This window comes from Gamsiella multidivaricata, assembly GCF_025024155.1.
Source record: "Gamsiella multidivaricata strain RSA 2152 chromosome Unknown BC939scaffold_60, whole genome shotgun sequence".
NCBI lineage: Eukaryota > Fungi > Mortierellomycota > Mortierellomycetes > Mortierellales > Mortierellaceae > Gamsiella > Gamsiella multidivaricata.
In genome coordinates this window covers 173,886-200,702 of record NW_026251768.1, presented here as the reverse complement: position 1 = coordinate 200,702, position 26,817 = coordinate 173,886, and the positions used below count along the sequence as shown (strand labels likewise).

General features: G+C 49.5%; 10 protein-coding genes across 10 annotated transcripts; 2 read left to right on the top strand and 8 right to left on the bottom strand.

Annotated features, from left to right (window-relative positions):
- Window positions 1-15: 15 nt before the first annotated feature.
- Window positions 16-2,074, bottom strand: BC939DRAFT_262931 (uncharacterized protein). Its single transcript, XM_051551076.1, has one exon. The coding sequence runs from the start codon at window positions 1,779-1,781 to the stop codon at window positions 51-53; it is 1,731 nt and encodes a 576-aa protein (XP_051409428.1). The 5' UTR covers window positions 1,782-2,074; the 3' UTR covers window positions 16-50.
- A 3-nt stretch (window positions 2,075-2,077) lies between these two features.
- On the bottom strand, window positions 2,078-7,263 carry BC939DRAFT_460066 (armadillo-type protein). The gene is made up of 16 exons (XM_051556819.1): window positions 7,179-7,263; window positions 6,809-6,931; window positions 6,645-6,703; window positions 6,453-6,561; window positions 6,155-6,354; window positions 5,933-6,076; window positions 4,844-5,835; window positions 4,466-4,752; window positions 4,002-4,373; window positions 3,469-3,874; window positions 3,329-3,381; window positions 3,105-3,233; window positions 2,906-3,007; window positions 2,698-2,814; window positions 2,534-2,598; window positions 2,078-2,433 (listed from the first exon to the last, which is right to left on the bottom strand). The coding sequence occupies exons 1-16, from the start codon at window positions 7,209-7,211 to the stop codon at window positions 2,340-2,342; spliced, it is 3,285 nt and encodes a 1,094-aa protein (XP_051409427.1). The 5' UTR covers window positions 7,212-7,263; the 3' UTR covers window positions 2,078-2,339.
- A 288-nt stretch (window positions 7,264-7,551) lies between these two features.
- Window positions 7,552-9,110, bottom strand: BC939DRAFT_400389 (prohibitin-1; the record flags this gene model as incomplete). The annotated part of the gene is made up of 5 exons (XM_051552539.1): window positions 7,552-7,723; window positions 7,824-7,896; window positions 7,983-8,052; window positions 8,170-8,591; window positions 9,026-9,110. 5 exons carry the CDS (start codon window positions 9,108-9,110, stop codon window positions 7,552-7,554), a joined length of 822 nt encoding a protein of 273 aa, XP_051409426.1.
- Window positions 9,111-9,211: 101 nt separating this feature from the next.
- On the bottom strand, window positions 9,212-11,358 carry BC939DRAFT_479555 (quinon protein alcohol dehydrogenase-like superfamily; the record flags this gene model as incomplete). The annotated part of the gene is made up of 2 exons (XM_051558862.1): window positions 9,212-10,993; window positions 11,089-11,358. 2 exons carry the CDS (start codon window positions 11,356-11,358, stop codon window positions 9,212-9,214), a joined length of 2,052 nt encoding a protein of 683 aa, XP_051409425.1.
- A 429-nt stretch (window positions 11,359-11,787) lies between these two features.
- On the bottom strand, window positions 11,788-12,868 carry BC939DRAFT_460060 (uncharacterized protein). Its single transcript, XM_051556818.1, has 3 exons — window positions 12,575-12,868; window positions 12,200-12,478; window positions 11,788-12,053 (listed from the first exon to the last, which is right to left on the bottom strand). The coding sequence occupies exons 1-3, from the start codon at window positions 12,774-12,776 to the stop codon at window positions 11,890-11,892; spliced, it is 645 nt and encodes a 214-aa protein (XP_051409424.1). The 5' UTR covers window positions 12,777-12,868; the 3' UTR covers window positions 11,788-11,889.
- BC939DRAFT_262861 (uncharacterized protein) lies at window positions 12,602-14,503 on the bottom strand. The gene is made up of 2 exons (XM_051551075.1): window positions 13,157-14,503; window positions 12,602-12,858 (listed from the first exon to the last, which is right to left on the bottom strand). Exons 1-2 carry the CDS (start codon window positions 14,292-14,294, stop codon window positions 12,842-12,844), a joined length of 1,155 nt encoding a protein of 384 aa, XP_051409423.1. The 5' UTR covers window positions 14,295-14,503; the 3' UTR covers window positions 12,602-12,841.
- Window positions 14,504-15,245: 742 nt separating this feature from the next.
- BC939DRAFT_460056 (1-pyrroline-5-carboxylate dehydrogenase) lies at window positions 15,246-18,152 on the bottom strand. The gene is made up of 4 exons (XM_051556817.1): window positions 18,060-18,152; window positions 17,822-17,929; window positions 17,510-17,712; window positions 15,246-16,781 (listed from the first exon to the last, which is right to left on the bottom strand). The coding sequence occupies exons 1-4, from the start codon at window positions 18,120-18,122 to the stop codon at window positions 15,506-15,508; spliced, it is 1,650 nt and encodes a 549-aa protein (XP_051409422.1). The 5' UTR covers window positions 18,123-18,152; the 3' UTR covers window positions 15,246-15,505.
- A 245-nt stretch (window positions 18,153-18,397) lies between these two features.
- BC939DRAFT_460053 (30S ribosomal protein S8e) lies at window positions 18,398-20,322 on the top strand. The gene is made up of 4 exons (XM_051556816.1): window positions 18,398-18,445; window positions 18,664-18,731; window positions 18,868-18,987; window positions 19,394-20,322. Exons 1-4 carry the CDS (start codon window positions 18,443-18,445, stop codon window positions 19,983-19,985), a joined length of 783 nt encoding a protein of 260 aa, XP_051409421.1. The 5' UTR covers window positions 18,398-18,442; the 3' UTR covers window positions 19,986-20,322.
- Window positions 20,323-22,162: 1,840 nt separating this feature from the next.
- On the top strand, window positions 22,163-23,594 carry BC939DRAFT_400327 (thiamine diphosphate-binding protein; the record flags this gene model as incomplete). The annotated part of the gene is made up of 2 exons (XM_051552535.1): window positions 22,163-22,270; window positions 22,704-23,594. 2 exons carry the CDS (start codon window positions 22,163-22,165, stop codon window positions 23,592-23,594), a joined length of 999 nt encoding a protein of 332 aa, XP_051409420.1.
- Window positions 23,595-23,905: 311 nt separating this feature from the next.
- Window positions 23,906-24,882, bottom strand: BC939DRAFT_484768 (nucleotide-diphospho-sugar transferase; the record flags this gene model as incomplete). The annotated part of the gene is made up of 3 exons (XM_051559269.1): window positions 23,906-24,292; window positions 24,407-24,577; window positions 24,682-24,882. 3 exons carry the CDS (start codon window positions 24,880-24,882, stop codon window positions 23,906-23,908), a joined length of 759 nt encoding a protein of 252 aa, XP_051409419.1.
- Between the last annotated feature and the right edge of the window lie 1,935 nt (window positions 24,883-26,817).

Genomic DNA, 26,817 nt, shown 5'->3' with positions numbered 1-26,817 from the left:
ATACAGAACTAGAAAAAAACCATAACTATGCTCACCATTCATTTCTGGAGTTATTTTGCCGCAGCTGTTGTTGGATCTTGTCGACCTCTTCTCGCTATTTGGATATCCTCCTTTGAATAGTCCTCATCTAGCTCTAGAATGTTGAGACGTGGCATGGTGTTCACCAACCGCGAAATGAACCCCTCAAAAGCGCTGACATTCTGTTTCATTATCAGTTTCTCCAAGCGAGGATAGGGAACAACTCCATTCGCCGCCGCCGCCACCTCATTCTCCTCCTCATCCAGCAAAGCTCTATGCGATATTTTACGCGCGCACGTCTCAAGCGACTTGAGCCATGGCAGCTGACGCATCCGATTCCGGAAGCAATCGTTTTCCTCATCGTTCGATAGGTCCACCTCCTCAAGATGTAGCCTCTCCAACGGTGCTTTCCAGGGTTCTTGGTTGCCCGCAAACAGCTGTGCGTCGAACTTCTGTGACACCTCAAGCTCTCTCAGGTTCGCGGCGTGATTCAGGAGGAACAAGATCCCCAGTACAGATAAACGCGACCCCTTATTGGCCTTGAGCGATGACAGACGAGGGCACGACATTGTCAAGGACTTCAAGATCGGTAGCGACAACTGCGCACTCATGACGTTAAGGTGCTCAAGTGCGGGCAGCCCCTCAAAGAGATGGATCCAACCCTGGATACCGTCCTGGTTCGTTTGATCGAGGTCTAGGGCCGTAAAGGCCCTGTCGAAGAATCTATAGTACTCCAAGTCCAAATGTAGCGATGTGAGATTGGGGAAGTGCTGTATAATCTTTGGAAATATCCTGGCGTCTCTAATGTAGCCCATCTTGAGTACCCTCAGCTGAGGCATCCTGACCAAAATGGGCTCCAGTACTACGGACGAGGATGACGAGATTTCGAGCTCGGTCATCCGTTTGTATTCTCGCTGTCTCTTTTGCTGCCCTTCCTCATTGCTACTGATGCTGACGTCCTTGGCCGCCATACTCGAATCCGTATCCTCTGATCCGATATCGTTGATGATATTAATGTCACCTGTAGAGAAACATGTCAGGTCCGGGAACTCATCAAGAAACGCGAGTATGTCCGACAACTTGAGCGTACAATGCCACGATGGGTGCGCCTCAAGACGCATGCCTAGCGCCAAAGACTCTCCCATACGGAAAGACTTCAACCCTTGTAGCCGTCCTGCTTTTTTCGCCTGTACGAGTCGTGGCAACAGCATAGCACACACCTCGGGTGACACTCCAAACTGAAGTGTATGCAAGCTGTTGGATAGATAACTATTCCTAGCAACAATGCTGTCGATGAACGGATTCTTAGAGCAAACAACGGCGCCCTGCGATGAAGCTTTTTCGCCCTCCTGCAGGGCTGCGGCCGCATTGCTGGCAGCAGTGGTTGATGGACTTGTCTGAATCCCCAGCACCCTTTCCTCGAATTCGGCGCGGTTGAACTGAAAATCGACAATATGTAGTGAGCGCAAATTTGGGCAGTGGTCCCGAATCTCCTCCACCGGTCGGTATGAAGAGGATGACGATGACATCCGCAGCGTTAGATTCCTAATTAGATGGCCATTCCGGACGAAATCCCTGGGTTCTTTCCACTTGATATCTCTCCAGCAGAGTGGCTTCCAGGCTTGAGACCACTGTTTCGAGACCAAACAGCATCGCGTAATGGCATCCTTGTCCAGATAGGATGCGATATGCGTTAGCAGCTCCTGCAGACCTAGAGCCTGTTGCATGGCTTGATCTTGTGGTTGTTGGTGAGTGGGTTCCATTGGGTTGGTGAAAAGGACAGAAGTGATAGTAGAAGGACGAAGACGATTTGATTTGCTTTTATAACGCGAAAACAGTTATCCCTTAATCGGCATTTAACTATGGGTATTCGCTCAGCCCCCGCTTGCACAGTCGTCTGGCAGTCCAAGCCGAGGCTCGGACAATGCAGCCTGTGGCACGCCCGCACGCCTGGGAGGATCTGGCGTCACTAAAAAAAAAAAACGCCCGCTTGCACAGCCATTCTATCTTTAGGAAACTATTGGCCGGCTAACAATGCAACCTTTGCCACGCCTGCACACCTGGGAGGATCTAACGTCAATAAAAAACTTGCACAGCCATTTAGAACATCAGAGATGCCTGTAGAAGAATATAGGGAGGTACTAGGCTCCTCTGGTTTATTCGAGAAGGCGCAGACGACGGAATGTTGATATTCTCGAGCAGCAAAAGGCGTTCGTTTCCCAGAGCTTATCCCAAATAAGGTGAAACACTGGGCCTGCACGCAACGTGTCTTTGATCGCCGACCCTAATCGCCCACAATATTTTATCAACATGCAGTAGAATCATATGGCGGATCCGTAGACAGAGCCGTCCAGTTGCCGGCACTTGTTCGAGAACTGGTGGACCTCGTCCTTGAACCGTTTAGGACTCCTGGTTCTAGAAGGATAATAAACGCATAATTGAGTATCAGCCTCCACTCTTGCGGGGTTAATATTCGTTTCCTCGATCCAACACTTCGCAGAATACGCTCACTTACTGCATGACCCCTTTGATGAACTTTTCTCTCGATGCTGGGTCAGCATATTTTGATGGGAATCCAGGCTATGTGCCATCAAGAAAAGCAGAGGACCAATTTTAACGCACGAATCTACTTTGCTCTCGTTGACGGGGTTGAAGGATACACCTGTAGAACCACCTTACCTCGCTAAGCAGCGTCTGCATCCAACTGCGACATTCCTGAGGATACTTTCCAATCAGTGGATACAAGCAGTCGTTCAGCTGCGGTACCATGCTCCTTGGTACCTGGCCTCCAATGCCCTAGAAAGACCAAATCACAAAGATCGTATCAGTAACATACTATTGAGATCATTCAAGACAGAAGGCTGATAAACATTTTTATAGGACGTACAAGCAAGATAGCGCGCATGGTCTGCGGTCCTATCCTGGTCATAATTTCGTCGACTCTTTGCTTCAGCTCTGGGTAGTCATAATTCTGGCTCACAAATTCAATCTAAATTGAACAGCGCAACAAAGAAACTCGTGGTCAGGTACATACAGGTCCATTCTTTCCGTCCTGAAGTGGAATCATATACAGATGGTCTACGTACCAAGAAGAGCAAGGTTGCCTTCAAGGCGAGGCGTTCCTGAAGTGCAAGGCCAGCCACTGCAAAGTTCATCAAGTTCTCGGTCTGTTCGGGTGGAATGTTGTAGAATGCAAGGGGCGCATGCCGCACAAACTGTGGAATATCAAAATAGCAGCACATTAGTATTCTAACAAAATATCTCATTCCAGCAATGCGATATAGAAAATTATGCATCAAAATAACCGTACCTGAGAAAGCACTGCGAAGAATGAGTGGACAACATCCGGATGTTCCTCCATATCTACATGATTTGGAGCGAAACGATCCGTTAACACCATGGTTCTTGTTAAGATTTCTGCCGAGAGAGATGCCTCTAGCGTATACATACCTGCCATCGATTGCATTCCCTCCATGGTGCGAGCGACCAATGTTGAAAGCAAATGCGTAAACGCGGCTTCGTTCTCATGTTCGATTGAAGTCCTTCCTCGTGGAGCCATACTAGCCGATGCAGACAGGCTATCGACATCCACAGCCTGCGTCGACGATGTGCCAGAATAAGAACTGGATCCAACATTGCTGTTGATGGGTGCCCCAGAGCCGAGCTTTGATGCCAATGAGCCGCCCGTTGTTTCAAAATAATATACTGACACGATCTTGGCGGCAGCATCCAGCCAGCATGGGAAAGCATGTTGTCGAAATGCGGTCTCAACAACACGAATCAGTATCCGGAAAGGCAAATAGAGGGGCGAGAACTGGGATACTGTCATCATGGCCCTGACAATCTGGCTAGTCCTCTAAAGTTATCAAGGGTACATGAAGTGACGGGAATAAAGGAGGACAAAGAAAAAAGTGAGAAATGCAAAGTCAGTGTCGATAGCTACCCATGCGTTGCGCAGCAACCATAGCTTGGGCTGAATATACCTCCATGATCTCTAGCTCGTGTGGCCACACCATAACCACGCCCTGGATAACTTGCTCCATTGACTGTGCGAGTTCAGCTGCCATGCCTCCTGAAATTATGATCCTCACTCGGTCTTCTACCGTTCTTTGATATAACTGAATTCTTTCATCCGCCGTCCGGACCTCCTCTTCCAAAGGCGACTGAAGTCCTCTGCAACATGATAACAGGAAATCAAGTTGTTGAAGCATCATGGCCGAAAGTGGCTCCAGTTCGGTTTCCCCATTACTATTCTGACGTTGAGTTGCAATCATCTCGCTATTTCCACTCGCCAGCCGCTGCTTCCTGGTTTCCAGGCACTCGTTCAAACGCGTGAAGATGTCACCCAACAGACCCTGTTGTGTAGAGTTGTAGGTATTGTTAGCGAATGATGCATGGAGCAGTCGCAGACATTGTCGGTTAGCACAAAAGAAGCAGCGGCATTTACCACGAGTGGGCTAATGCTACGTTCCACAGGCAAGGATTGGATGACTGTCGCGATAGAAAACACAACGCTGCCTTTGATCGCTGGGTCAATGGCACGCTCCACGTTCGCAAACACAGTCATGAACGCATCAATGGCCTCCACTAAAGACTCGCGACATGTATCGCAGATGTTCTTCAGTGCCTTGGCGGCGTATGGGGCGAGCTGAGGGATTTCCAGAGCCGGGATGACGAAATTCAGGGCAGGCAGCAGGAACTGTGGGTGTAGCTTGAACCAATCGGCATAAGAACCTAAATTGTCCATTCACCACTGAACGTTAGATCAAGATTGTGTAGTTGAAAGTTTCAAGAACATGCTGAGGCCGTGCTGGATCCCTCATACCGATGAGGCTTAAGGCTGTTTCGCGCGTTCGGCACACGACGTTCGTGGGCAGTCGCCCAAAGATTTGGTCGCTGAAGAACCGAGGCATCTGAACGCTCTCGCTGTGTGGCACAACCTCGGACAGAGCTTTCAAGCAGTAAAGCGTAGCCTCCAGCTGCAAAAGACCAATCTCCAGCTGCGTGTTTTCTGCAATGTTGAGGCCTGACAACGATACCTTCTGGATCCCGTCCAACTGCACGATGCATGTATCGATGAGTAACGACAGGATCTGCTGATGAAGGACGTGATACGAGTTGATAAGGGTGTCGGCGATCTCCTGCCGATGTCCTGTGAACTCTTGTCGAATATCCCGCGCCCAGGTGAGCCACTCCTTTTGTGAGGGATATTCGAGCTTCTTCCTGAGCACCTCCGTAAGTCGGATATAGACGGGGATGGACGCCTCCCGGATTGCCTGCAGAGACTGCTTATCCAGACCCGTGATGTTGGAGGCGGAGGAAATAGTGGATAGGATAACCTGTCTGTCATCGTCCAGACTCCCGCGATTGCCAGTACTGTTCTCAGAGTCATCTGGCTGCAGCTCACTCAAAGATTCCTGGAGCATGTACCAAAAGTTCAGCGTCGAGTCACTGATGGTCTCGTCCTCCGCATAGTATCCAGGAAATCCTGCAAAGCCCATCATCATCTCCAAGTAGAGCACAATGTCCGGTCGGAGGAACTTGGCCGCGATCCAGTCCGAGAAGTTGTCGCCAAACGTAGACAAGAGCTGGCAAAGACTCTTGCTGATGTCCTCATTTTCTGCCTGAATAGACTCCAGATGCTTGGCTCGCGCCCATTCGCTTGCGAAGCAGGGCATTAGGCCCTCGCAGATCGTGTCTTGATGCCTAGCTGCCGCTGACGACGACATGATCTCGGTCCACACTTCAGCTGCAGCGTCAAATGTCTCGTCATCCAATAGCGAATTCAGCACGAGTCCCAAAAGTGGTTGGATGACACTACGATTGTTCAGATACAGGTGTTAATTGAATTTCGGACAGTGGAGAATTTGATCCGCAACCTGATAGCGCAGTGACCGGTTGACCATGAACTTACTCGAACGTAATGCCATATTGGACCCAGCTTTTAAAACACACGAGCGCCTTTGGTTTTGATGCTGGGTTGCTTCCCACCAAGATTTCCTGAATAAACGACATGATCAATGGAACGCCCTTGGAAACCTCGTCTGTGAGCTGCGCCCTACGAAATTGAAAGTTGATTAATTGCCATGAAGTGCAGCCCCCCAAGCTATATTCAAGTCGTTAAGCCTGTAAATACCTTTTCCTGGGCTCAATCTCTGCACGACCGAGTTCTTCTGCGATGAGAGTAAAAAACTCCAGGCACACCAGCTCCATAGCCTGCTGTGACATGAAAACGCCATCCACGTTTTGGTTGGTCCGTGATCTAAAGTCCTGGTAGAGACTGTGGATAAAGTTTGGCCAGTATTTCGGCACTGCTCGAATGGCATAGGCAGACAGCTATGTTATGGTATGGCAAGACCAAATGTCGGGTATCATGATGAGTTGCTGTCATCATCGCCGGGATCCTTTGGGCGCTTTCAGGTGAAACCACTTACAGCTAAGCACAACTTTGTCCGAATAAATGCTGGACCATTAGAATATCGGACGATCCATCGGATAAGTTCCTCTCGTATCCATTCGATCCTGTCATCCGGAATTGTGTTCCTATGATGGTATACTTCAGAATATGAGATCCCTGCCCCCTTGCATCAACATAAAAGACGGACGAGAATACAAGAAACTCTTACCAGTCCCTTGAAATTTTGACCTGATAGGTATGCGCTCCAAAGAACTGGCTATTCTCGCTCTACATGAGCATAAATTGAAAATGTAACATGTTAGCCAGTCTGAGCAGAATGGGGATGTCGAGAACAGGAGGCATTTTCCGCTCGAATGGGTCAGTTAACCTTACCTGGGACGACAAAAGATGGGGAGCAAGGTCCCATGCGAACGTCTCCTTTTGTAGGTTGTGGAGATATTCCTGAGCGGACCGTTGGTAGGCGGAGTCCTGGCTCGAGTAGAACTGTCGGATCACCTAAACGCAGAGAGGATGACAGGACCATAAACGGTCATATCCACGCGTTAATGCAATCCTGATGCTGCAACGCATGCTCCTACTTGTTCTCCCCTCCTGATCAGTACGCAACTGCAAGCCAAGCAAACGATGCGAGTGTTGTCCTTTAACGCGCGCTTCCTCATGGCTTGCTACTGATTCTACAGGTCCTGAAACGTTTTCTGTAGAAGCAAGCGGAGTTAAAAAAAAGTCGAATAGTTGAACTTGCCTCTTCCACATGGGGGATTGTCGGAACTGCCATGAGGAGGCTCTCTGTAGATGCTGGACTGTGGACGTGGTCGTGTTTGTCAAAGAGATGCCAGAAACGAATAGCAAAACGCAAGGTGTTTGGAAGAGGTCACACGTGATTATAACGCCAACGGTTCATTATTGAGTCCGTCATGCTTGTACGCCTGGATAGCTCTGGCACCAGTATTGACATCGAAGAGCCATTGCAATAGCATAGTTTTTGGAAGCTTTAATGAAAGATGGTTCTAGTTTCAATTGTACACTGCTGGGAACTCGCCTCTCCAAATCCAGCCGATCTTCTGCTCTGCAACTTGTCCTTCTCCTCGTAGTTGAACGCGATCCGCTAGAGACGCTTAGACAGGGAGGTTCAACAACATATTGTTGCCCTTCTGGTTAGGAAGGTAAGTAACATTCTTGGCATGGGCCAAGGTACCAGCGATATCCTTCGAGGCCTCAATACGACGCAGCTCAATAAGACCGGCACCGGCCTTCTCCAGTGCTGCGGAAATGATCTCGGCAGCATGGCTAAACAACGGTAAACGAGATGGGAATTAGATTTTTCGAATCTTTGAATACGCTTGTCGACTTTGAGCGACTATCCAGGGGCAGTGCAATGACAACTTACGCTTCACCCTCAGCTCTAATAATCGAGGCGCTCTTCTCCTGCTCAGCCTTCTCGACGATGAACTTGGCGCGCTCTAAACAGTTGAGATGTTGCATTGTTGTTAGAGGGGTTTTATGACTTGTTCAAGTACGCCCGGTCACATTGTGTTATTCGTCTTACCGGCCTCTTGCTGGGCAATCTGCTTCTGCTCAACAGCGTTGGTGAAGTCACGTCCGAAGGTCATAGTAGTCTAGAAAAGAAAAAAAGAAAAAAGAAAAATACAACACAGAGATTCTCAATCAATACATGCATCTTTCAGCCGAGGTTTTGTTCCCATGGGTTGCGTACTAAACACATGTCAACTTACAATGGAAACATCCTCGAGCTCAATGTGGAACTCTCTTGCGCGCTTGGCAAGATCCTCGCGGATCTTGGACGAGACGAGCTCACGCTGAGTGATCAGCTCACCAGCATCGAACTGTGCGACAATCGACTTCAAGACCTCATTTCCGATCGAGGGCAGGACACGCTCGTCGTAATCCATGCCCAATCCTTGGTAAATCTGCGAAAGGTTTTTAACATCAGGACGGTGAAGGACACGGAGGGTCAGGGTGACCATCTGCATATCCTTGGATCCAGTCGTCGTTGAGATGTTGCGGGGCTTAGTGCGGACATCGAACTGGATCGCACGTTGCAACCAGGGGACCAAAAAGTGGGTTCCCTCGCCAATAGGGTTGGGCTTCACTCCCTCCAATCTGTCGAAAATGACAGCACGATGTCCTCCCTGGACTATCGTATTCGGACAAAGACGTGAAGGGTTAGTTAAATAGTCAATCGTATTGATCCTTTGGGCAGTTGCCCTCGACTTCATGCTCGCAGACTCAAATCGATGTATTTGTTATAATCGGTTCTTCAGTGGTACTGAGGCTAAGGATTGAAGTCCTGCCAAACTCCACAGGCATGTTTGGACAAGTCGAAAACTGATCAGATCCTGGTGAAGTGATCATGACAGCGCACGGCGCAGTGGGATTGCCTTTTCATAGTTTCATGGCGTGCGCAAGGAGTTTCTGAGAAACGAGCGAGAAAGATCACTGCCGTTATTGTTCAAAGTGGTTGATTCCTTGCCCGAGGCTTGCTGTCCAGTACCACTTCGTCCCTTATTATGGTCCGTTGTGCCCCAATTGTCGATCCGAGAGGGCCGGAAGCCGTAACAAATTTCTTACCATCATACATGCTGTACTGGAAGAACGAGACAGCAGCTCCAACAGGGATAGCGACCTTGGTAAGGGTGTTAAGGATGGCAGACATGGCGTATGAGTGTCAATGAGAAGGAGAAGGTGAAGAGCAGACATTGACCCAAAGACGACGGCTGATTTATTATGCTAATATACAGAGGTTTTATTTTACATTTATGCAGGTTGGCTAGCTACTGTACCACGGGTAATCCCATAGTCCCACACAAAGACGGTACCATCGAACGATCCACCTGCGACTCGAGTGTCTCCAAGGTCGACGCACGTTACTGGGCTGTTCAGCCCAGGCAAGGTATAGAGGCAGTCGCCAGTCTCCGTATCCCACACCTTGATAGTCTTGTCAAGACTGCCTGAGACGATTCGCAGCTTGTCAAATGCCAGGGACCAGACGCCTTCCTCGTGTCCGAAGAGGGTGTTCAGACACTCACCTGTCTCAGCATTCCACACCTTGAGCGTGTTATCCAGACCACCGGTGACAATGATTGGCATCATGGTTCGGGTCTCGTTATCAGAAGAGCCACTGTCGTACGCGGGCGATTGGTGACCGCCTTCAATAGCCCTTGACAAGTTATGTCTGCGATTAGCTAGGTTGGAGATGAGTGCGTCCCCAGATGTCTGGAGCGACTGCACGCGGCCGATATGTCCAGTGAACGTCCTGAGACATGTTCTTGTTGCGATATCCCACAACTTGACGGTCGTGTCGTCGCTCGCTGAAAAGAGCAGCGTCTTCTTGTAAATCTGGACCTTGTTGACGAGGCCGCTGTGTCCCTTGAGAGTTGAACACTCGCCCGTAGCAAAGTTCCAGATCTTGATGGTCGAGTCGACTGATCCAGAGGCGAGAATACGGGAGTCGAAATCCAAGGTGACGACGCCGTCCGTGTGTCCCTGAAGCGTGCGAATGCACTGGCCAGTGTGGTAGTTCCAGATCTTGAGAGTCCTGTCCATAGAGCCGGTGATGAGTTTTGCTTCGTCAAAATGGAGTGCTCGTACGCAAAGCGCATGTCCGGTCAATGTGCGGAGGCATTCACCCGTCTCGATATTCCATACTTTGGCAGTATTGTCGTAGGATCCAGTGATGAGGAAGGAGTCGTCGAACTGAAGACACATCACGCCGTCCGTATGGCCTCGAAACTCTTTGACCTTGAAATTTCGTTTCCTCCAGTTACGCTCCACAATCAATCGCTCCGAATAAATGTCCTTCCATAACCGCTTCGTTGTTCCAGTGGGCTTGACTGGCGGCTCCGGTGCTTGGAATAGTGGTGTTGGACGGCTGCTGGATCCTTCGTATCCAGGAGATGGTGAACGGGTATCATGTCTTGGGCGCTTTGGTGAACGGTCTTCAGTCTCAATGTCGCTTGATAGGCTGCGGCGTCTACCTGTCAAGTTGAATGATGATCGCTCCTCGGTAGGAGACAGTGAAGGAGGGGGTGTTGGGTGCGATGGAATATACGCCCCGTATGCATGCGTTCCTGCATCGATCTCCTCCTGGCTGCCTTGCGACGAGGATTGTTGTTGTTGTTGTTGTTGCTGCTGCTGTTCCAGATGGCGTCTTGTTCGAACTTTTTTCTTGTCAAGTAGAGGCAGGCCCCAGCCGCACTTTGTACATTTAAGTCCAATGTGCTGCTCGCACATGCGGTGCCATACCACGTCGTCGTCCGCCAGTCGCCTCCAGCTCTTGCATACTTGGGCAGCATGGCAGAGTGAGGTAGCGTCGAGATGAGAAAGAATGCGAAGAGCGATTTCTGGTGGAAGGATGGTCAAAAAGTCGATCCTGAGCAGGGGTTGGAGATGGTTCGAGAGAAAGGAAAGCTGAGGCACACAGCATTGGGTGAGAAGGCCGCTGAGCACGAGCTGGCGATGGGCTGCTGGTGCGGACCCAAAGAGGGACCAAATGTGAGAGATGATTCGCTGGTCTTGCTGAGGGAGCTGTTCCATGTCCTGTGAAAGAGAACAAATATTTGCGCTGTCAGTCGTCTTCTCTCCAGTTACCACAAAGCCCAATTGGAAAGAGAAGAATGGGCAGGACTATTTACCTGCTGCAGCTCTTCGAGCTGGATACCATCAGCAGCCCTTTTGGATCGTAGGTCTGGCCGGTGTCGGTAGCACAGTCTCTTTGCAGACTTGGAGGCCTTGTCTCGTGCAGAGGACTGTTCAGACCAGGAAAGAGTTGGGAAGGATGCGGGGAGGAGGTTGTTGGTTGTGGGTTGGACAGGGGCCAGGTCTGCCATAGCGTCAGGGTTGAGGCAGAGCGACGGGGCCAACAATTCGGACGAGTTCCCAGGGGAAGGTGCACTGTAGGCCATTGTGGGTAGTAGGAGGGGGGAGTGCAGGGGAAGATGGAGACGAAGGTGGAGGAGCGATAAGTAGGGATGTGTAGTCGAGTGAGGGGTTCGTTACAGTCGGAGGAGAAGAGCAGATGAGGGTGGGCGAGAAGAAGAGCGGCAAAAGCAAGACGGAGGAGGTGTTGGTGGGTTTGGGGATTGATAAAAACATAAAGGGCTTTTAAAAGAGGATGGTCCGCTGTGTGTGTGACCGGCCCTGGTGGCACTAAACCCTCAAAATGACAGCAGAAAATGGCGCCATTTTCTTCATCTCAGAGTGCAGCCTTCAAGCAAACACCGCGAAGAATTGCCTGTCCGAAATGGCAACAGCGCGGTCCAATCATATTCATCCTCCGCTCGAGCCAACTCTAGGCACTCAAACCTTACCGGGATATGATATTATTGTGTATTGGTGTATTGTGTATTGTGTATTGTGTATAGATTCTGTGTATGTACATGTGCATGGATGGTTTTATTGTGCAAAGAAAGTGTCCATCGCACGAAATAAGTCTACTACGAGATTTGACCCTCGGAAATGGTTTTGCAGCGGATCAGGCCCTTGACGGTCTTGAAGGGAGATCCCTTGTAGTAAGCCACTCCGTCTCTGACAGAGAAGTGTACCCGCGACTTCTCAAACCACTTGCGCTTCGGTGTCAGCACCGGCACAGGAACTGTCGCTGTGACATTGCGCCATGGACAGCATAGATGTATGTTTGTTAGCGCCATACCACTTTTCCTCTTCTTCCTCTTCCTCTTCTTCTTTCCTTCGTTGTTCAAACAGAGGCAGCGCAATTTAAAGAAGAAGCACGCAATAATTCGTTACCTTCGTCAGTGTATCCATCAATCATGACTTTGTCTCCTGGCTGACTTCCCTCTGCAGGCTCCAGTAATGCGACCCTGGTCACCTCATCTTCTGCATCGACTTCCATAGCGCACAGTAACATACCCTCTGAAACAACTCCTCGCAGTTTTGATGGCTTCATGTTGCCGACCACAATGACAGCGCGACCCTCCAAGTAGTCCTTGGGCACATGATGCACCAAACCACTGACAATCGTCCTTGTCTCCTTGTCCTTGTCACTATCTTTGTCGCCAACATCCACTAGAATGCACACCAATAAAAACAGGTTTTTGTTAGATTCATGGGTATGATAGAGTAAAAACAAACACAGCAACAATCAAACGCGGCGCTACGCACCTTGTTCAATATAGAGCGATTCGGCACCAGGGTGCGCTGAGACCGAACGGACAATTCCGACTCTGATATCCAGCTTGGAGATATGGTCTTCCTCCTCCTGTGCGCCAGCAGCGTTCGCCGCGGTCTTAGGTTTGGTCGTCTGAGAGGAAATCACTTCATTGCCAGATGATGACTTGTCCACGCTACTCTGATTCAACATCATGGAGGTCAAAGAAGGACTTGCTGGTGCTACAGGTACGGACTGATCTACGCGGGCCAAGCCATTTTCTAACGCATACGCAGAAGTGCCAAAATATGCGGCAAGCAGAATTAGGAGAGTCGTTAAATAATCGTTGAGTTGATGCCCGCGCTGTGATGATTTCGCAGCTTTATTGTAGTGTTCGTACAATAAGACTCAGCAAAGAAAAAAAAGGTGTGGGATACGACTGTAAAGCAGAGTATATTTGCTGCACTAAATCCGTTATGCTGTATCTGACGTGCTGCGTCCTCATCCATGGCTATGCTCCCGATCCAGCAAATGGTCCAGGTCATCCCAGTCCTCATAGTTGCCATTTAGTCCCTGCGAGTTGGAGACTGTTGAATTACCTTCGTCTGATTGCTTCTCGTCATTATTCTCGCTCTCAGGGTTATCGGCGTGCGGTGCCCGCTCCTTAAAGAGCATCTGCTGGACCAAAGTGCTCGAGCTCAGATCTAGACCGCCAGCCTTATTTGCAGAACCCGGTGACAAGATGGAGTTCAGAGGCGGACTTGTTACAGAAGGTAATGTCTCGGATGTACGACGCCATGAGGCTTCAATGGCCTCTGGACTTTTGGGCGACAACAGCGAAGGCGCTAGTGCGGTCCGGGACTGCTCATAGCTTGCATCACTATCGTTATTATGAGAGAATCTACCAGATATCCTTGAGCTCGAGGGGACTATTACCGATGAGGACGAAGACGCGTCCGACGGTTCGGTGGTGGATGATGTAAAGCTGTGTCCGCCGTGTCCAGAATAGCTCTCGTTGACAGCCCAATCATCCTCTTTATCTTCCTTGTTTTCCTTGTCTTCCTTGTCATTATGAGAGTTTTTGGAAGAGAGCGCTGTTGTTGACGTCGAGAGTCCTGCTCCAGAAGACGGCACAGGCGATGGTGGTGTGGATAAAGTTGACGATGACGGTGATGATGATGATGGTGACTGTGCATCTGCTGGTGCGGAGTTTGAATGGGCTCTATCCGTATGGGAACTCGTGGAGGAGCCAGCGACACCCGAATCTTGGTTTGACGGGGCCGACGAAGTCGGTGATGAAGATGATGAGGATGAAGACGAGGATACCGCCGAAAAGGTCGAGAATCGCGCGAGATTGTACGCCTGGTACCGACCATTGCCCGCAAAGTCTAGGAACGTAGAGAAGTTCCCGCTGCTGCTGTTACTAGCACCGTTCGAGGGAGATCCGCTGATTCCTGAATTGCAACCGCTCATTCCACCGGTATAGCCAGCACTGCTAGCCTTGTTATTAGCAGTGGACGGTTTGTAGAGGATGCTGCGAGGGTGTCCTGAAATCCAAGAGTGTCCGAGACGTCGCTGTTGCTGTTGCTGTCGTTGCCAGGCGGAGGAGGAGCAGGGTGTTCGTTTGCCGGTAATCGACAAGACCCCTTGAGGACCCCTGCAGCCAATATAAACGAGCATTCTAGAGCTCGAGGCTGTACATTTGCTCGCTGAAAGTGTAGCTGGAGCTGGCATTGGGGACAGGCTGGACTCGGTTATGTCAAGTTTAACAAAAAAACGAAAAAAGCCTGTTAGATTCAATGAAAGGTCACATGTACTTTGTTCTTAATCGAGCGAAAAACGGGCAAACGTCGCTGAGAAGCACCTTCGGTTCGTGTAAACAGAATGGAGAAGCAAACGCGAGAGGGTGTCAATGGCAACAATGGAAGGAGCGATTGGCAGGGTGAACAAAGGGTATGCTATGTATATATGACGAGTAAGCACCGCCCTCAACTCTTTTTTTTTTTTTTTTTTCTGCAAGTCCCGCCAATGGGCGCCGCGTCTGTTTACGACAATTGGCGGCAAATCTTGCTTAAGGGCTATGGATTGCCACCAATTTTAACCAGACGCCTCGCGTGGCAACAGAAACTACTGCGGAAGCAAATAGTCCGGGGTAACTAAGCTGCATGTCAGTAAGGACTATGAGAGTATGCTTTTCTCTGTTGAAAATCGTCATAGATCTCGCTTATCATCATACCATCTGCGCTTGCCTTTCCTCTACGTGCTGCCACAATATCGTCTCTCCACGGCTCTCTTGATCACGCCTTGTAAATCATGCACAACAGTAACACGGTCGCGGATAATGTACCTTGGCAAAAACAGAGCATCATACACATGTCTTTTACCGCAGGCTTCATCCATGATATTTTCCACGCATAAAAAAGACTCTATCAACACCTATTGCCTATCACTTTGTTTATACGTCTATGTATCTAAGGAACAGCAACAGTAAAGGTCCCTTACATTGATGTAAGATACACGCCGTGAGTCATGCCTTGTGTTATCAGCGGAGTGGGTACCGTGTTATACTCTCTGCCTCATTGTGTCGTATCTTGTGAGATAGTAAAAGTAGCTAAAGACGATGGGCACAAACGGATAAAGAGAAACACATTCGATTCATTGTAATATCTAGGCACCTACTCAGCGCCCTTCCATTTCTGCCTTTAGAAGCGTATCCCTTCTTTGCAGAGCGAGACTGTAAGATATCCAGGTGTCAAGGCGATGAATATCAGGCCATGCGATCTGTCAACATCCCGTGTTTTTCAAGGCATTCAAACGCTTGGCTTTAATTTATTACCGCGGGACACACGGCTAATATTTTTCAGAGCGGTGATAGTTAAAGGATGCGTGTTGGGGGTGTAAGTTTATATGCAAAAAAATGGTGATAGGTGGATGAAAAAAATATCTTAGACCAAGTTGGAAGGGTAGACAAAGTCCTCCAAGTCGACAAAGGACTCCTTGATCGAACGAGGAGAGACAAAGCGGGACAGGATGGAGGCAGAGCCGGCCTTGTCGTTGGTGCCCGAGGCACGTCCGCCACCGAAGGGCTGCTGGCCAACAACGGCGCCGGTGCACTTGTCGTTGATATAAAAGTTGCCGGCAGCGTTGCGGAGCTTGTTGGCACCCAAGATGGTGGCATAGCGATCCTGGGAGAACAACGCACCAGTCAAGGCGTAAGCAGACGAGTTGGCGACCAAGTCCAAGGTGCTCTCATATTCATCGGCCTTGTAGACGTAAATTGTGACAACGGGTCCGAAGATCTCCTCGGTCATGGTGCGCGACTTGGGGTTGGTCGTGACAATGATGGTGGGCTGGACAAAGTAACCGACAGAGTCGTCATACGTGCCTCCAGCAATAATCTCAGACTCGGCATCAGCCTTGGCCCACTCAATAAAGCCCTTGATCTTGTCGAACGAGACCTGGTTGATGACAGGTCCCATAAAGTTGTCAGCCTTCTCAACGCTACCGACCTTGATGCGGCTGTGGATTTCAACAATGTTCTTCTTGATCTCGGGCCACAGGTTGTCAGGGAAATAAGCACGGGAGCAGGCAGAGCACTTCTGGCCCTGGTACTCGAATGCGGAGCGGATGGTGTTGTTGACAACGGACGTGACATTGGCGGTCTTGTGGACCATATGGAAGTTCTTGCCACCGGTCTCTCCGACAATGCGGGGGTAGGACTTGTAGTTCTCGATGTTGTTACCAATGTCCTTCCAGAGCTTGCGGAAGACGTGGGTCGAGCCAGTAAAGTGGAGGGCAGCAAACTCGGGGTGCTTCAAGACTTGGCCGACGACCTCGGGGGCGGGACCGGGGATGAACTGGATGACACCGTCGGGGAGACCAGCCTCCTTCATGATCTGGTAGACAACATACGAGGCATAGGTAGCCGCAGGGGCGGGCTTCCAGACGCAGACGTTGCCCATCAAGACAGGAGCACCAGCCAAGTTAGCACCGATGGCGGTGAAGTTGAAGGGCGAGACAGCAAAGACAAATCCCTCCAAGGGACGGTACTCAGTGCGGTTCCAGGTACCGGCAGAGTTCTGAGGAGGCTGGACTGCATAGAGCTCCTCAGCGAACTTGACACCGAAGCGCCAGAAGTCGATCATCTCTGCAGCAGAATCGATTTCAGCCTGCCAGGCGTTCTTTCCCTGACCAAGCATGGTGGCAGCCATGATCTTGTGTCTAGATGCATCATAAGCAATTTACGAGTGCTAGTTAGTACATTGGATGCTGGAGTTGAAAACAATGATTCAGTAGATCAAGTACGTTTTTAGCAAGCAAAATGTGGTGTTTGACTGAGGTATGGGTCATAGAAAACGTCGGGATTTCAAGTAGGGGCAAAGTGGCGTCATTGGCATAAACGGCCAAAATCCACATCGAGATAGGCAGGACTGAGAATGAATACCAAGGCAAAAGATGAGGCTAAGACAGGAAGGTACCGACCGGGTAACCAGCTAGCCAAAACGGGGATCCAAAAAAAAAAAAAAGAAATGTCCATAACAAGTCATTCATAAGTGGATACACGCACAGCACCAAGAGAATCTTTTGCAGCGCAAAAATGCCCAAAGGACCCGAAAATGCTGATTTCTGCCCTGGATCCTTTGGTAAAAATGAATCGTTTCCTCTTTTGTCTGCGCGGGAACAACATCCTCTTTTTTCCCACACCCCATGGGCTCATTCAAACGATCAGATCACACAAATATTAAGTGACCCACAAGCACACTAACTTCCATGAGGAGTCACCATTCCTCAACAAAAGAGCAATAGAGTTCTGAGGTGGAAGTGGAGCGCCATGGATAAAACGAAAAAAAGGGGACAGGGGCCAATCCGTCCAGTGTACGTCTTGAACGTAAAAATAAATAAATTCGTAGACGGTGTAATCAGGGTGCTGCCAGAAAAGTTCACTGTACCTGTACTTGGTGGAGGCGAGGTCAGCCGCCTTCAAGAAGATGGCAGCACGGTCGCTGAAAGGGGTGTTCTCCCAGTCCTCCTTGGCAGCCAAAGCGCCGTCAATGGCCTTGGCAACGAGGGCCTCGTCGGCATTGTGGTAGTTGCAGACGACGGTCTTGTGCTCGTGGGGCATGACCTGCTTCTCCATGATGCCAGTGCGGACCTAATTCATTCGAAAAGAGAATGTCGTCGTCAGTCATGGCCCATTTAGAATAGACTGCTGAATGAGATAGGTGGAAGATAAACGGGTAGTTGGAGCAGCTTTTTCATACCTCCTGTCCGTTGACAATGCAGGGAATGTCGAGGGGAAGCTGAGCACGGAGCTCCTTCAAGGCAACCTCGAGAGCAGCACGCTCGGCAGAGCCAGGAGCATAGGATTTCTAAGTAATGGATTCAAGAAGGGGGGAATCGGTTGTTTGGTTAGAGTGAGAGAGAGCGCAGGGCATGTGCACTAGACAGATCTCTGCTTAGACGATGCACTTATGAAAGAATAGATAAGTCGAGTCGTACCATGGGCTCATTGGTGACAGAGGGGATCTTGAAGGTGGCCAAGGTTGCAGTAGGAACGGACATGATGGATAGAATTTTAGGAGTAATGGGATGAAGAACAAGAGAAAGGAAACGAAGTTCCCTAAGGTGCAAGGACTATTTATTCGTTTTTGGGGTCTTGAATGGAAGTAAGTGAAGTGAGCGAACAGTCACGCAGACTACTAATTCCACATTACAACAGAGGTATTTCCCATCACAGTTAATTCTCAACTGGTCTGTGTTTTGAATAGGGCACAAAGCCACGTCTCCGCTTTTTTTTTTTTTTTTTTTTTATGTGGAAGTAAACTGGACCTGCATTACTACAATCCTTCCTTTCACTTCCTCGCTCCAGACCGCACCTCGCCATGGTAAACTATATCCCTTTCATCAGTGCACAACAGCAATTACATTACAAACAGCGCATCCGGCTTGACTGCTTGACTCGTCTCTACATCGCTGCATATTTGAATCACTCAACAGCAGCATGGAGCAGCTGGCTTTATCTTTGGGCAGCCTTTCTTCAGCCTTCATCCACCTCGCTAACATGCTTCTCTTATCGATTCCCCTGTCCATTTCCGTATAACAGCCTCAGAACGAATATATCGAAGAGTCCATTAAGAAGAATGGTCGCAGGCTCGACTATGCTGAGCGCAAGTAAGGACCGCAATTTTGCTTTATGTCAGGATGAAAGCAGCAGGAACGCATTGCTTATGCTTTGCCTTTCGTTGTCTCTTCTAAACGCCATTACTCACCACACTTATCTTGCTGCTACCCTTGTGCAATTGTATAGACGTAAGAGAGAGGCCCGTGAGGCCCACAAGAGCTCTCAGTTTGCGCAAAAGGTCACCGGTCTGAGAGCCAAGATGTACAACAAGAAGAGACACTCGGAGAAGATCCAGATGAAGAAGACGTACGTAAAATTCGTTGTCCTTCAGCGTGCCGCTGCAAGGGTTCAGTTGTATTTACCAAGGACGACTACAGGAAGCTGGAATCGATTGACAACCAGGATATCAACCCATGTATGCCAGCGCCTTACAGACATCACAGGTTGTCCAGAATCAACGGAAAGACAGCAGTTTGGCATATACAGACCGATACATAGAGCATGAGTGAGCTCAGGCGACAAAAAAAAAATGGATCGTGATCAGTTAAATCAGGAGATACAGAATACAAGGACCACTAAGCAGGACTTCCAATAGCTGGATCATAGAAGGAATGCTCGAAATTGTGCATTAGAGCAGCTTGCTGACTTGATTTTCTTTTTTTCTTTTTCCTCTCTTATCGGCGCATTCAAATTCAATTTGACGACTCAACAGTATCAAGCAGCATGAAGAAAAGAACGCCAAACAGAAGGATACGGAGGCTGTTCCCGAAGGTGCTGTTCCTGGTTATCTGCTGGATCGTGAGGGTCAGCAACGCGCCAAGGTGTTGAGCAACATGATCAAGCAGAAGCGTAAGGAGAAGGCAGGCAAATGGAACGTGCCCTTGCCAAAGGTGCGCGGTATTGCTGAGGATGAGATGTTCAAGGTGCTCCGCTCAGGAAAGACCAAGGGCAAGTCATGGAAGCGCATGGTTACGAAGGCGACGTTCGTTGGAGATGGCTTCACCCGTAAGCCTCCAAAGTACGAGCGTTTCATTCGTCCCTCGGCTTTGCGTTACAAGAAGGCCCATGTCACCCACCCTGAGCTCAAGGCGACGTTCTGCCTGCCGATCATTGGAGTCAAGAAGAACCCTCAGAGCCCATTGTACACACAGCTTGGTGTCTTGACCAAGGGTACGGTCATCGAGGTCAATGTGTCTGAATTGGGATTGGTTACGACAGGAGGCAAGGTTGTGTGGGGTAAATACGCCCAGATCACCAACAACCCAGAGCTGGACGGCTGCGTGAACGCCCTTCTTTTGGTTTAAGGACCTGGAGGACAGCGCATTTGCATTGCACTTTTCAACTCTTTGTCATATTGCTTCTTTTTCCTTTGTTACCACCCATCGTTTATTGTACACTTATACTTCTTATCTTCATTGCTAAAAATAAAATAAAGTAAACAGCCATTTTGGCCATAGAAAACAAAATGTGTCCTGTACAATTCATGAGCAAGGTCGTTATGGCTCTAGCAATAGGCGAGGCCTGCTTTGCTGGACTGACATGTCTCTGTGAGAGGGTACTCTGGCGCGCAGTAGCAGTCAGTCGCGCACTTTGCGCGTGTCGACTATTATTGCAAAGATTATAGACGCGGGGAGAGAAGTGTTTCTTGGATGCGTTGCGCGTTGTGTGACAAAGGCGCCTGTAAAAATGTAAAAAAAAAAAAAAATGGCGGGCAATTTTCTCACACTCTCACCGCGAGCTGAAAATCAACTCTGAACAGCGTGTTGTGCAGTGAACGCGGACTTATGAATGCTCAATTAGAAAGGAAGAAAAACCTTCCTCCCTTCCCTTCAATTGCTTCGCCGCAAGGGAACAGTTAGTAATAGAAGAAGGTTTAGGGGCATGTTTTCGTGCAACCCGATTTCAGATCGCGAGCTCAGGTTCTCCACATGGCTTCCTACTACACCCGATGGATGGGAATGAGAGGATGAGGAAGAGGAAGGGGAAGGGTCGCTCATTTGTCTTCGGAAACACTCGTTTCCGGGGCTATGTGCGGAGCGCGCTGGAACTTGGTACAACTGTGAACACAATCGGAAATCTGGGTTGCTTCCACTGTATGTCTGTGCGAATGTGTGAAGTGTGCGGAGCAGTGGGTGTTCATTCTACGCGGATAAGGGTCGGTGTGGAGAATGATAACAGCGCGGTGTATGGGTGGCCGGTAAGAGGTTTGAGGGAAGGGAAAATAGACGGGGCAATGGATAGGGCATGGGCAAGTTAAGGGAAGGGGAAGGGACAGCACGGGCGGTGGCGGTGGTGGTGGTAGTGGTGGTAGTGGTGATGGGGAAGCAATTGAAGGTTAGGGTTTGGATGTGCGTGTGTGTGGACGTATTGCGGTTGTGGAGAGTGGAAAGTGATAGCAGCATACTCCGCTGCGATGGGACTGGGAGCGAGGCAGGATAACTTATCAACATTACATCTCAGCGTCATGAAAAGAGGCGATAGTCTATCTCTCTTTCTTTTCTTCCCTCGCCCACTCTCCATCTTTTTCTTTCCTTCCCTCCTTCCTTCTTTCCCCTCCTTCCTTCCTTCTCCATCCACGCACTCCCACCCACCCTCTACTCACCCCCCACTCATACTTCACCGCCATGTCCTCTATGCTGAAGAAGGCCGCCGTGGTCTCCATCCCCTCCGTCCGCCATGCCCTTTTGCGTTCCACTAACCCCGTCGCTGCTACTGCCCTCCTCGCTAAGCGCGCCTACAACTCCAAGGGTGGCATCGAGGTAACAACAAACAAACCATTTCTTCCATACAAGTCCACTATGCCCGGCACACCATCTGGGGTCGCGTCCTTGTCCTCAGAGGGCCCCCCTCCCCCCGCAACAACAAAAAAAATTGTCTATTCACGGACCAAGGACAGGACTCACCAACCAGGGAGAACAAAAAATAATAATTAATTATTCGGCCAAGGTTTGACGTCAAGGATACGGCATGGCTATCTTTTACAAAATGCTACATCGTTGAAAAAATTGTCATTCAGACGTAGTCTCAATGTCTGGGACTAGTTCTCTTGGTATCAGATGGGCGCGCAGCTGGAACGAGCAGGTTTACGTCGATGGCAGGGATACCATCTGCTTGCTGATCTCGGGCGCGCGTTGCTAGGAACCGCCCATTTTGTTTGAGTGACCATGGCTCTCTTTGTTTTTATTTTTTTTGGGTTGTTTATCTCTTCAGATCATTTTTTTTTTTACTTACCCACCAATATGGAATTCGATCCATCGCTTCTTTTTGCGCAACAACAACGACGACATTAATCAAATGGACTCCCACGGTCAGTTGGAATAGAAAAAGTAATCGCCCAATTCAAAGGAGAGGGCTATCGATTCGACTCGACTCGACCACACTGTGCTGGAGTCCATTGCCACCAACATGGTCCAGCGAAATGAAACCCAAGACTGGCCAGAATCTGTCTCTAACTGTTTTCTGTTCCTCTCCTTCGATACAGATGACTGTCCGTGATGCGCTGAATGCTGCCTTGGAGGAGGAGATGACTGCAGACGAGAGGGTCTACCTGATGGGCGAGGAAGTCGGTCAGTACAACGGAGCCTACAAGGTAATCACAAGGGCTGATATGTGCTGCACCCGTCCGATTTGTCCTCCAGAGACGTCGAGTTCTCGAGGTGATTGGAAGCGGGCATTTTTTGGTTTGATCTTTTTCGGCGGACGACAAGGGCGCTTAAGGTTTTGCCCCAAAATAATTTTCTCAGCACCGGCAAAGATGTGGACTGTGTCCGCATCGCGGACCCATCCTCGTTATCCCGCCCTTCACTTTCATTATCCGCACAGCTGCATCTACGGGTTCCGCTCACCAAGGCCTCTCAGCACCGGTTTCAGCTACCTTGTTGCCTTGCCTCTCCCTATATCTCCTCATATTTCTCACGCTCTTGCGAGGGAATAGATACGAAGATGCAAAGCAATGTTGCTCAGGAAACGAACCTGACAAACGTCCTTTTTTTTTTTTTTTTTTTTGCATTGCTTCCTTGTAGGTCTCCAAGGGTCTTTTGGACAAGTTTGGCCCCAAGCGCGTTATCGATACCCCCATTACCGAGTCTGGATTCTGTGGTCTCGCTGTCGGATCTGCCTTTGCTGGATTGAAGCCCGTCTGCGAGTTCATGACCTGGAACTTTGCTATGCAGGCCATTGATCAGATCGTCAACTCTGCCGCCAAGACCCACTACATGTCTGGCGGTAACGTCACCTGCCCCATCACCTTCCGTGGCCCCAACGGCGCTGCTGCTGGTGTCGCTGCCCAGCACTCGCAGTGCTTTGCTGCCTGGTACGGATCTGTCCCCGGTCTTAAGGTCGTCTCTCCCTGGAACTCTGAGGATGCCAAGGGTCTGTTGAAGGCTGCTATTCGCGATCCTAACCCTGTTGTTGTTTTGGAGAACGAGCTCATGTACGGTGTTCACTTCCCCATGTCCGAGGCTGCGCTGTCGAAGGACTTTGTGATTGAGATTGGTAAGGCCAAGATCGAGAAGGAGGGTTCGGACCTTACTATTGTTGCGCACTCGCGCGCGGTTGGATTCGCATTGGAGGCTGCTGAGCTTTTGGAGAAGGAGGGCGTCTGCAAGGCTGAGGTCATCAACCTGCGCTCGATCCGTCCTCTCGATATCGACACCATCATCAAGTCTGTCAAGAAGACCAACCGCTTGGTGACCGTTGAGGGAGGCTGGCCTCAGTTCGGCGTCGGATCCGAGATCTGTGCTCAGATCATGGAGAGCGAGGCCTTTGACTACCTGGATGCTCCTGTTGTCCGTGTTACCGGTGCTGATGTCCCTACCCCATACGCTCAGAACTTGGAGATGTTTGCCTTCCCTGACACAGAGGTCATTGCCCGTGTCCTTAAGCGTACCCTCAACAAGAAGATCGGTGCTTAAATGGATAGTCAGGAGTGAGGCGGAAGGGTGTTTTCATTGTGCTTGTATGTTCTTTTTTTTCATTTTCTTTAAACTGTGCCATAAAACTTAGAGATCCATCATCAGCTCTTGTCACGCCAGTCTTTTTTTAGGATGTTTTATTCAATGCAGCAAGTTCTTGCAAGTTCTTGCAAGAACAAGAAAGAGAAAAAAAAAATATGCTCATGAATGGTCATTAAGAGAGTAAGGAGGGCTAGTGTCCAAAATCCGATCCTGAGTTGGTAACCGGATGCGGTGACATTCCGCATCCCTTGCAGCCACTGCTTCATTAATTATTTCGTTTTTGCGGCATCCTGATCCGATGATACCGATGCGGACTTGAGCGGTTGAATGGCCCAGATGCCAAAAATGTAATTCATCCGAATGATCAACAGATCGAGTGCCATCTGGATAGAGTCTCTCATCAACGAGACCTTTGATCCATCAATCTCCTGCCAGGCCACGGGCACCTCGACGATCGGGATCCGGAGCTGCTGAGCAATCATGAGCACCTCGATATCAAAAATCCAGCCCTCCACATGCATGTTCGGGAAGATCGCCTGGGCTGCCTTGCGTGTAAAGAGTTTGAAGCCGCACTGCGTGTCCTCGATGCCGCGGATGCCGAGAATATACACGACCTTGTGAAACGAGTGCATCAAAAAGTTTCGAATAAACGAGCGCTAGGAAAAAAAAAAAAAAAAAAAAAAAAAAAGTGCAGGTGAGCGTCGAATGCACATTAGATATCAAGGCGGGACATGCGAGGAAGCTGAATGGAAGGAAAGGGGGGAACACACCTTGACAACAGCATCCGTTTGAACCAAGTGAGCTCTAGATCCGACAGCGACACCAAGTCCGTTCTTCTCAGCCTGCTTCAATTTGACCTCCAGCTGCTCCAGATCCGAGAACCGAGTCGCGCCATCAGCGTCGACCATCAAGATGTACTCTCCGCGCGTGTATTGCATGCCCTATTTTTTTTTTAAAAAAAAATATAATTAGATCTCGGCGCTGCTGTCTCTCACGATCTGATAGGATCCATAACGATTCCATGAATAACTTTTTTTTTTTTTACCTGAATCACAGCGCCACCCTTTCCCCTGTTCTTCTCAAAGCTCAGCACCCGAATATCGACATTGGCCTCCAATTGAGCCATCTCGAGCGCAACCCGGACGGTCGAGTCCTGCGATCCATCATCGACGATCAAGATCTCGTACGTAAACTTGGGATCCCTTTGCGACTGCGCCTTCAGGAACTCGAGTGTTTCCTTCATCATGATCGGCAACCGTTCAGACTCATTATAGGCGGGCACGACGACCGATAGAGTCCTCTGAGGAGATCCTTCATCTGTGCGAGTCAAACGGGGGAGCTGGGTCTTGTACTTTTCAGATCGGGTCGCTCCTCCTGCGACCTTCTTGTTCTTTAGTGTTGTGGGCGGGATCGTTGTTGGTGCTGTTGTCGAGGATGGTGCTGGTGCTGGTGATGGTGATGGCGAGGATGCAGAGGAGAGGGCGGAGGAGGAGGCCTGATCCTTGAGACGTTGCTGGTAGTCGTTTTCTTCCTTAATCAGGGAAGACAGATGGGTATAGTCCTGGTAGCATCTTTCAGACTCGGTGGACTCGCGTGGATTGGGACTCATCAGATACAGCACCGAGATGGCCTGGATATCGTTTTTGTGAAAAAGGGAAAAACAAGAAGAAAGAGGTCTCTGTTGAGTACTATGCGTTTTCATCCATTCACGACGTGATGTAAAGAATGCGGACACTTACACAGATGAGGCCGCCCATCACAACACTCGACAAGATGAGTGTCCAGGACATTGCTGCAAAAGAAATAAGAAGGAAAGCGGTAAAGCCCTGGAGGAGGAGAGGGAGGGTTGTCTGAGCGATGGAGAGACCGATTCGCTGGGCTTGGGGGGTCTTGAAGGATGTTGGACAGATGAAGCCTGATGAGAGTCGTAAACAAACCTAGTCCAGGAAGGGGGGATGATGTGCCCGAACGGAGAGGAGGAAGGGAGTGGAGAGAAGAAGCGTGGATGGCGGCGTTAATCGTTAGGGATGGGAGAGTGTTGGAAAAAAGGAAAAAAAAAAAAAAAAAAAGAAAGATGTGGGGGGAAGTGGGAGAAGAAGGACTCGATGAGACAGAAAGGCATCCATCCTCATCTCATCTCATCACATCACACACTTGTCCCTAGAATACTGCCAGCCAATCAGCGTGCACAGGCACAGCTGCAGTGCGTGTAGAGGGCCTATAGATATATATCATATCCATACTATACTATTCTACAGGTGGATATTCACCCAAAACGCGCTCATCAAGCAGACAAACAAACAAACAAAACAAACAAACGCTATTTTGATTTCCCCCAATAGAGCCCTGACGCCCAAACTCACCAGTCGCTGCAGCCCACGCCCCTCCTTCTCACTCTGCCACATCCTCCTTTATAGTCTGCCTTCAGCCTCGTTAAAAAAAGCATTCGCCATTCGCCATAAAGACGTCCATTTCGGTCGTTATTATTATTGAGAATTACAAAAAGTAAAATAAAATAAATAAATAGATAAATAAATATATAAGCATTACTTCTATACCGCGCCTTAGTATCCACCGTTCCTGGTCGATTGATTGCGCGAAGGTGCCGTGTCCTGTCGTCGAGAACGTTGAGAAGGCGAAAACGCCGCATTCGGTGCGCCCTGACCACTGGACGGGTAATAGTCGTTGCTGTAACCACCATATACACCATCATTGTTGTTGTTGTAATTGCCGCCATTACCATAATGACCGCCGCCATAACCATTATTGCCTGCAACGTAGGTCCGGCCGTTGTTTCCGTTGTGGCTACTTTCCATGTCTGAGCCATGCTGGGACCCTGGCACGGGCGACGCAGTTCGTTGAAACGAATGGTCATCATATCGCCTTGGCCGCGATGGAGCCTGAGGAGCCGAAGGATTTGTATTATAGTAGTCGCCATACATGTCACGGCCGGGCTTTTGTTGGAGCTGCTGCTGGTCCTGCTTGTTGCTGTAGGAATCATAAATGTCTTCGGTCGTGAACGCAGATTCGGCATAGGGGTCAAAGGCGGTGGCTTGATGCTGCGGCTGTTGTTGCACCTTTGAAGGAGGTTTTGCCTGGAAATAGTCCTCTGAAGCGTAGTTACCAGTGTATCCTGCCTGCTGTGGACTTGGACTGTTGTAGTAGCTATGATCCTGCTGTT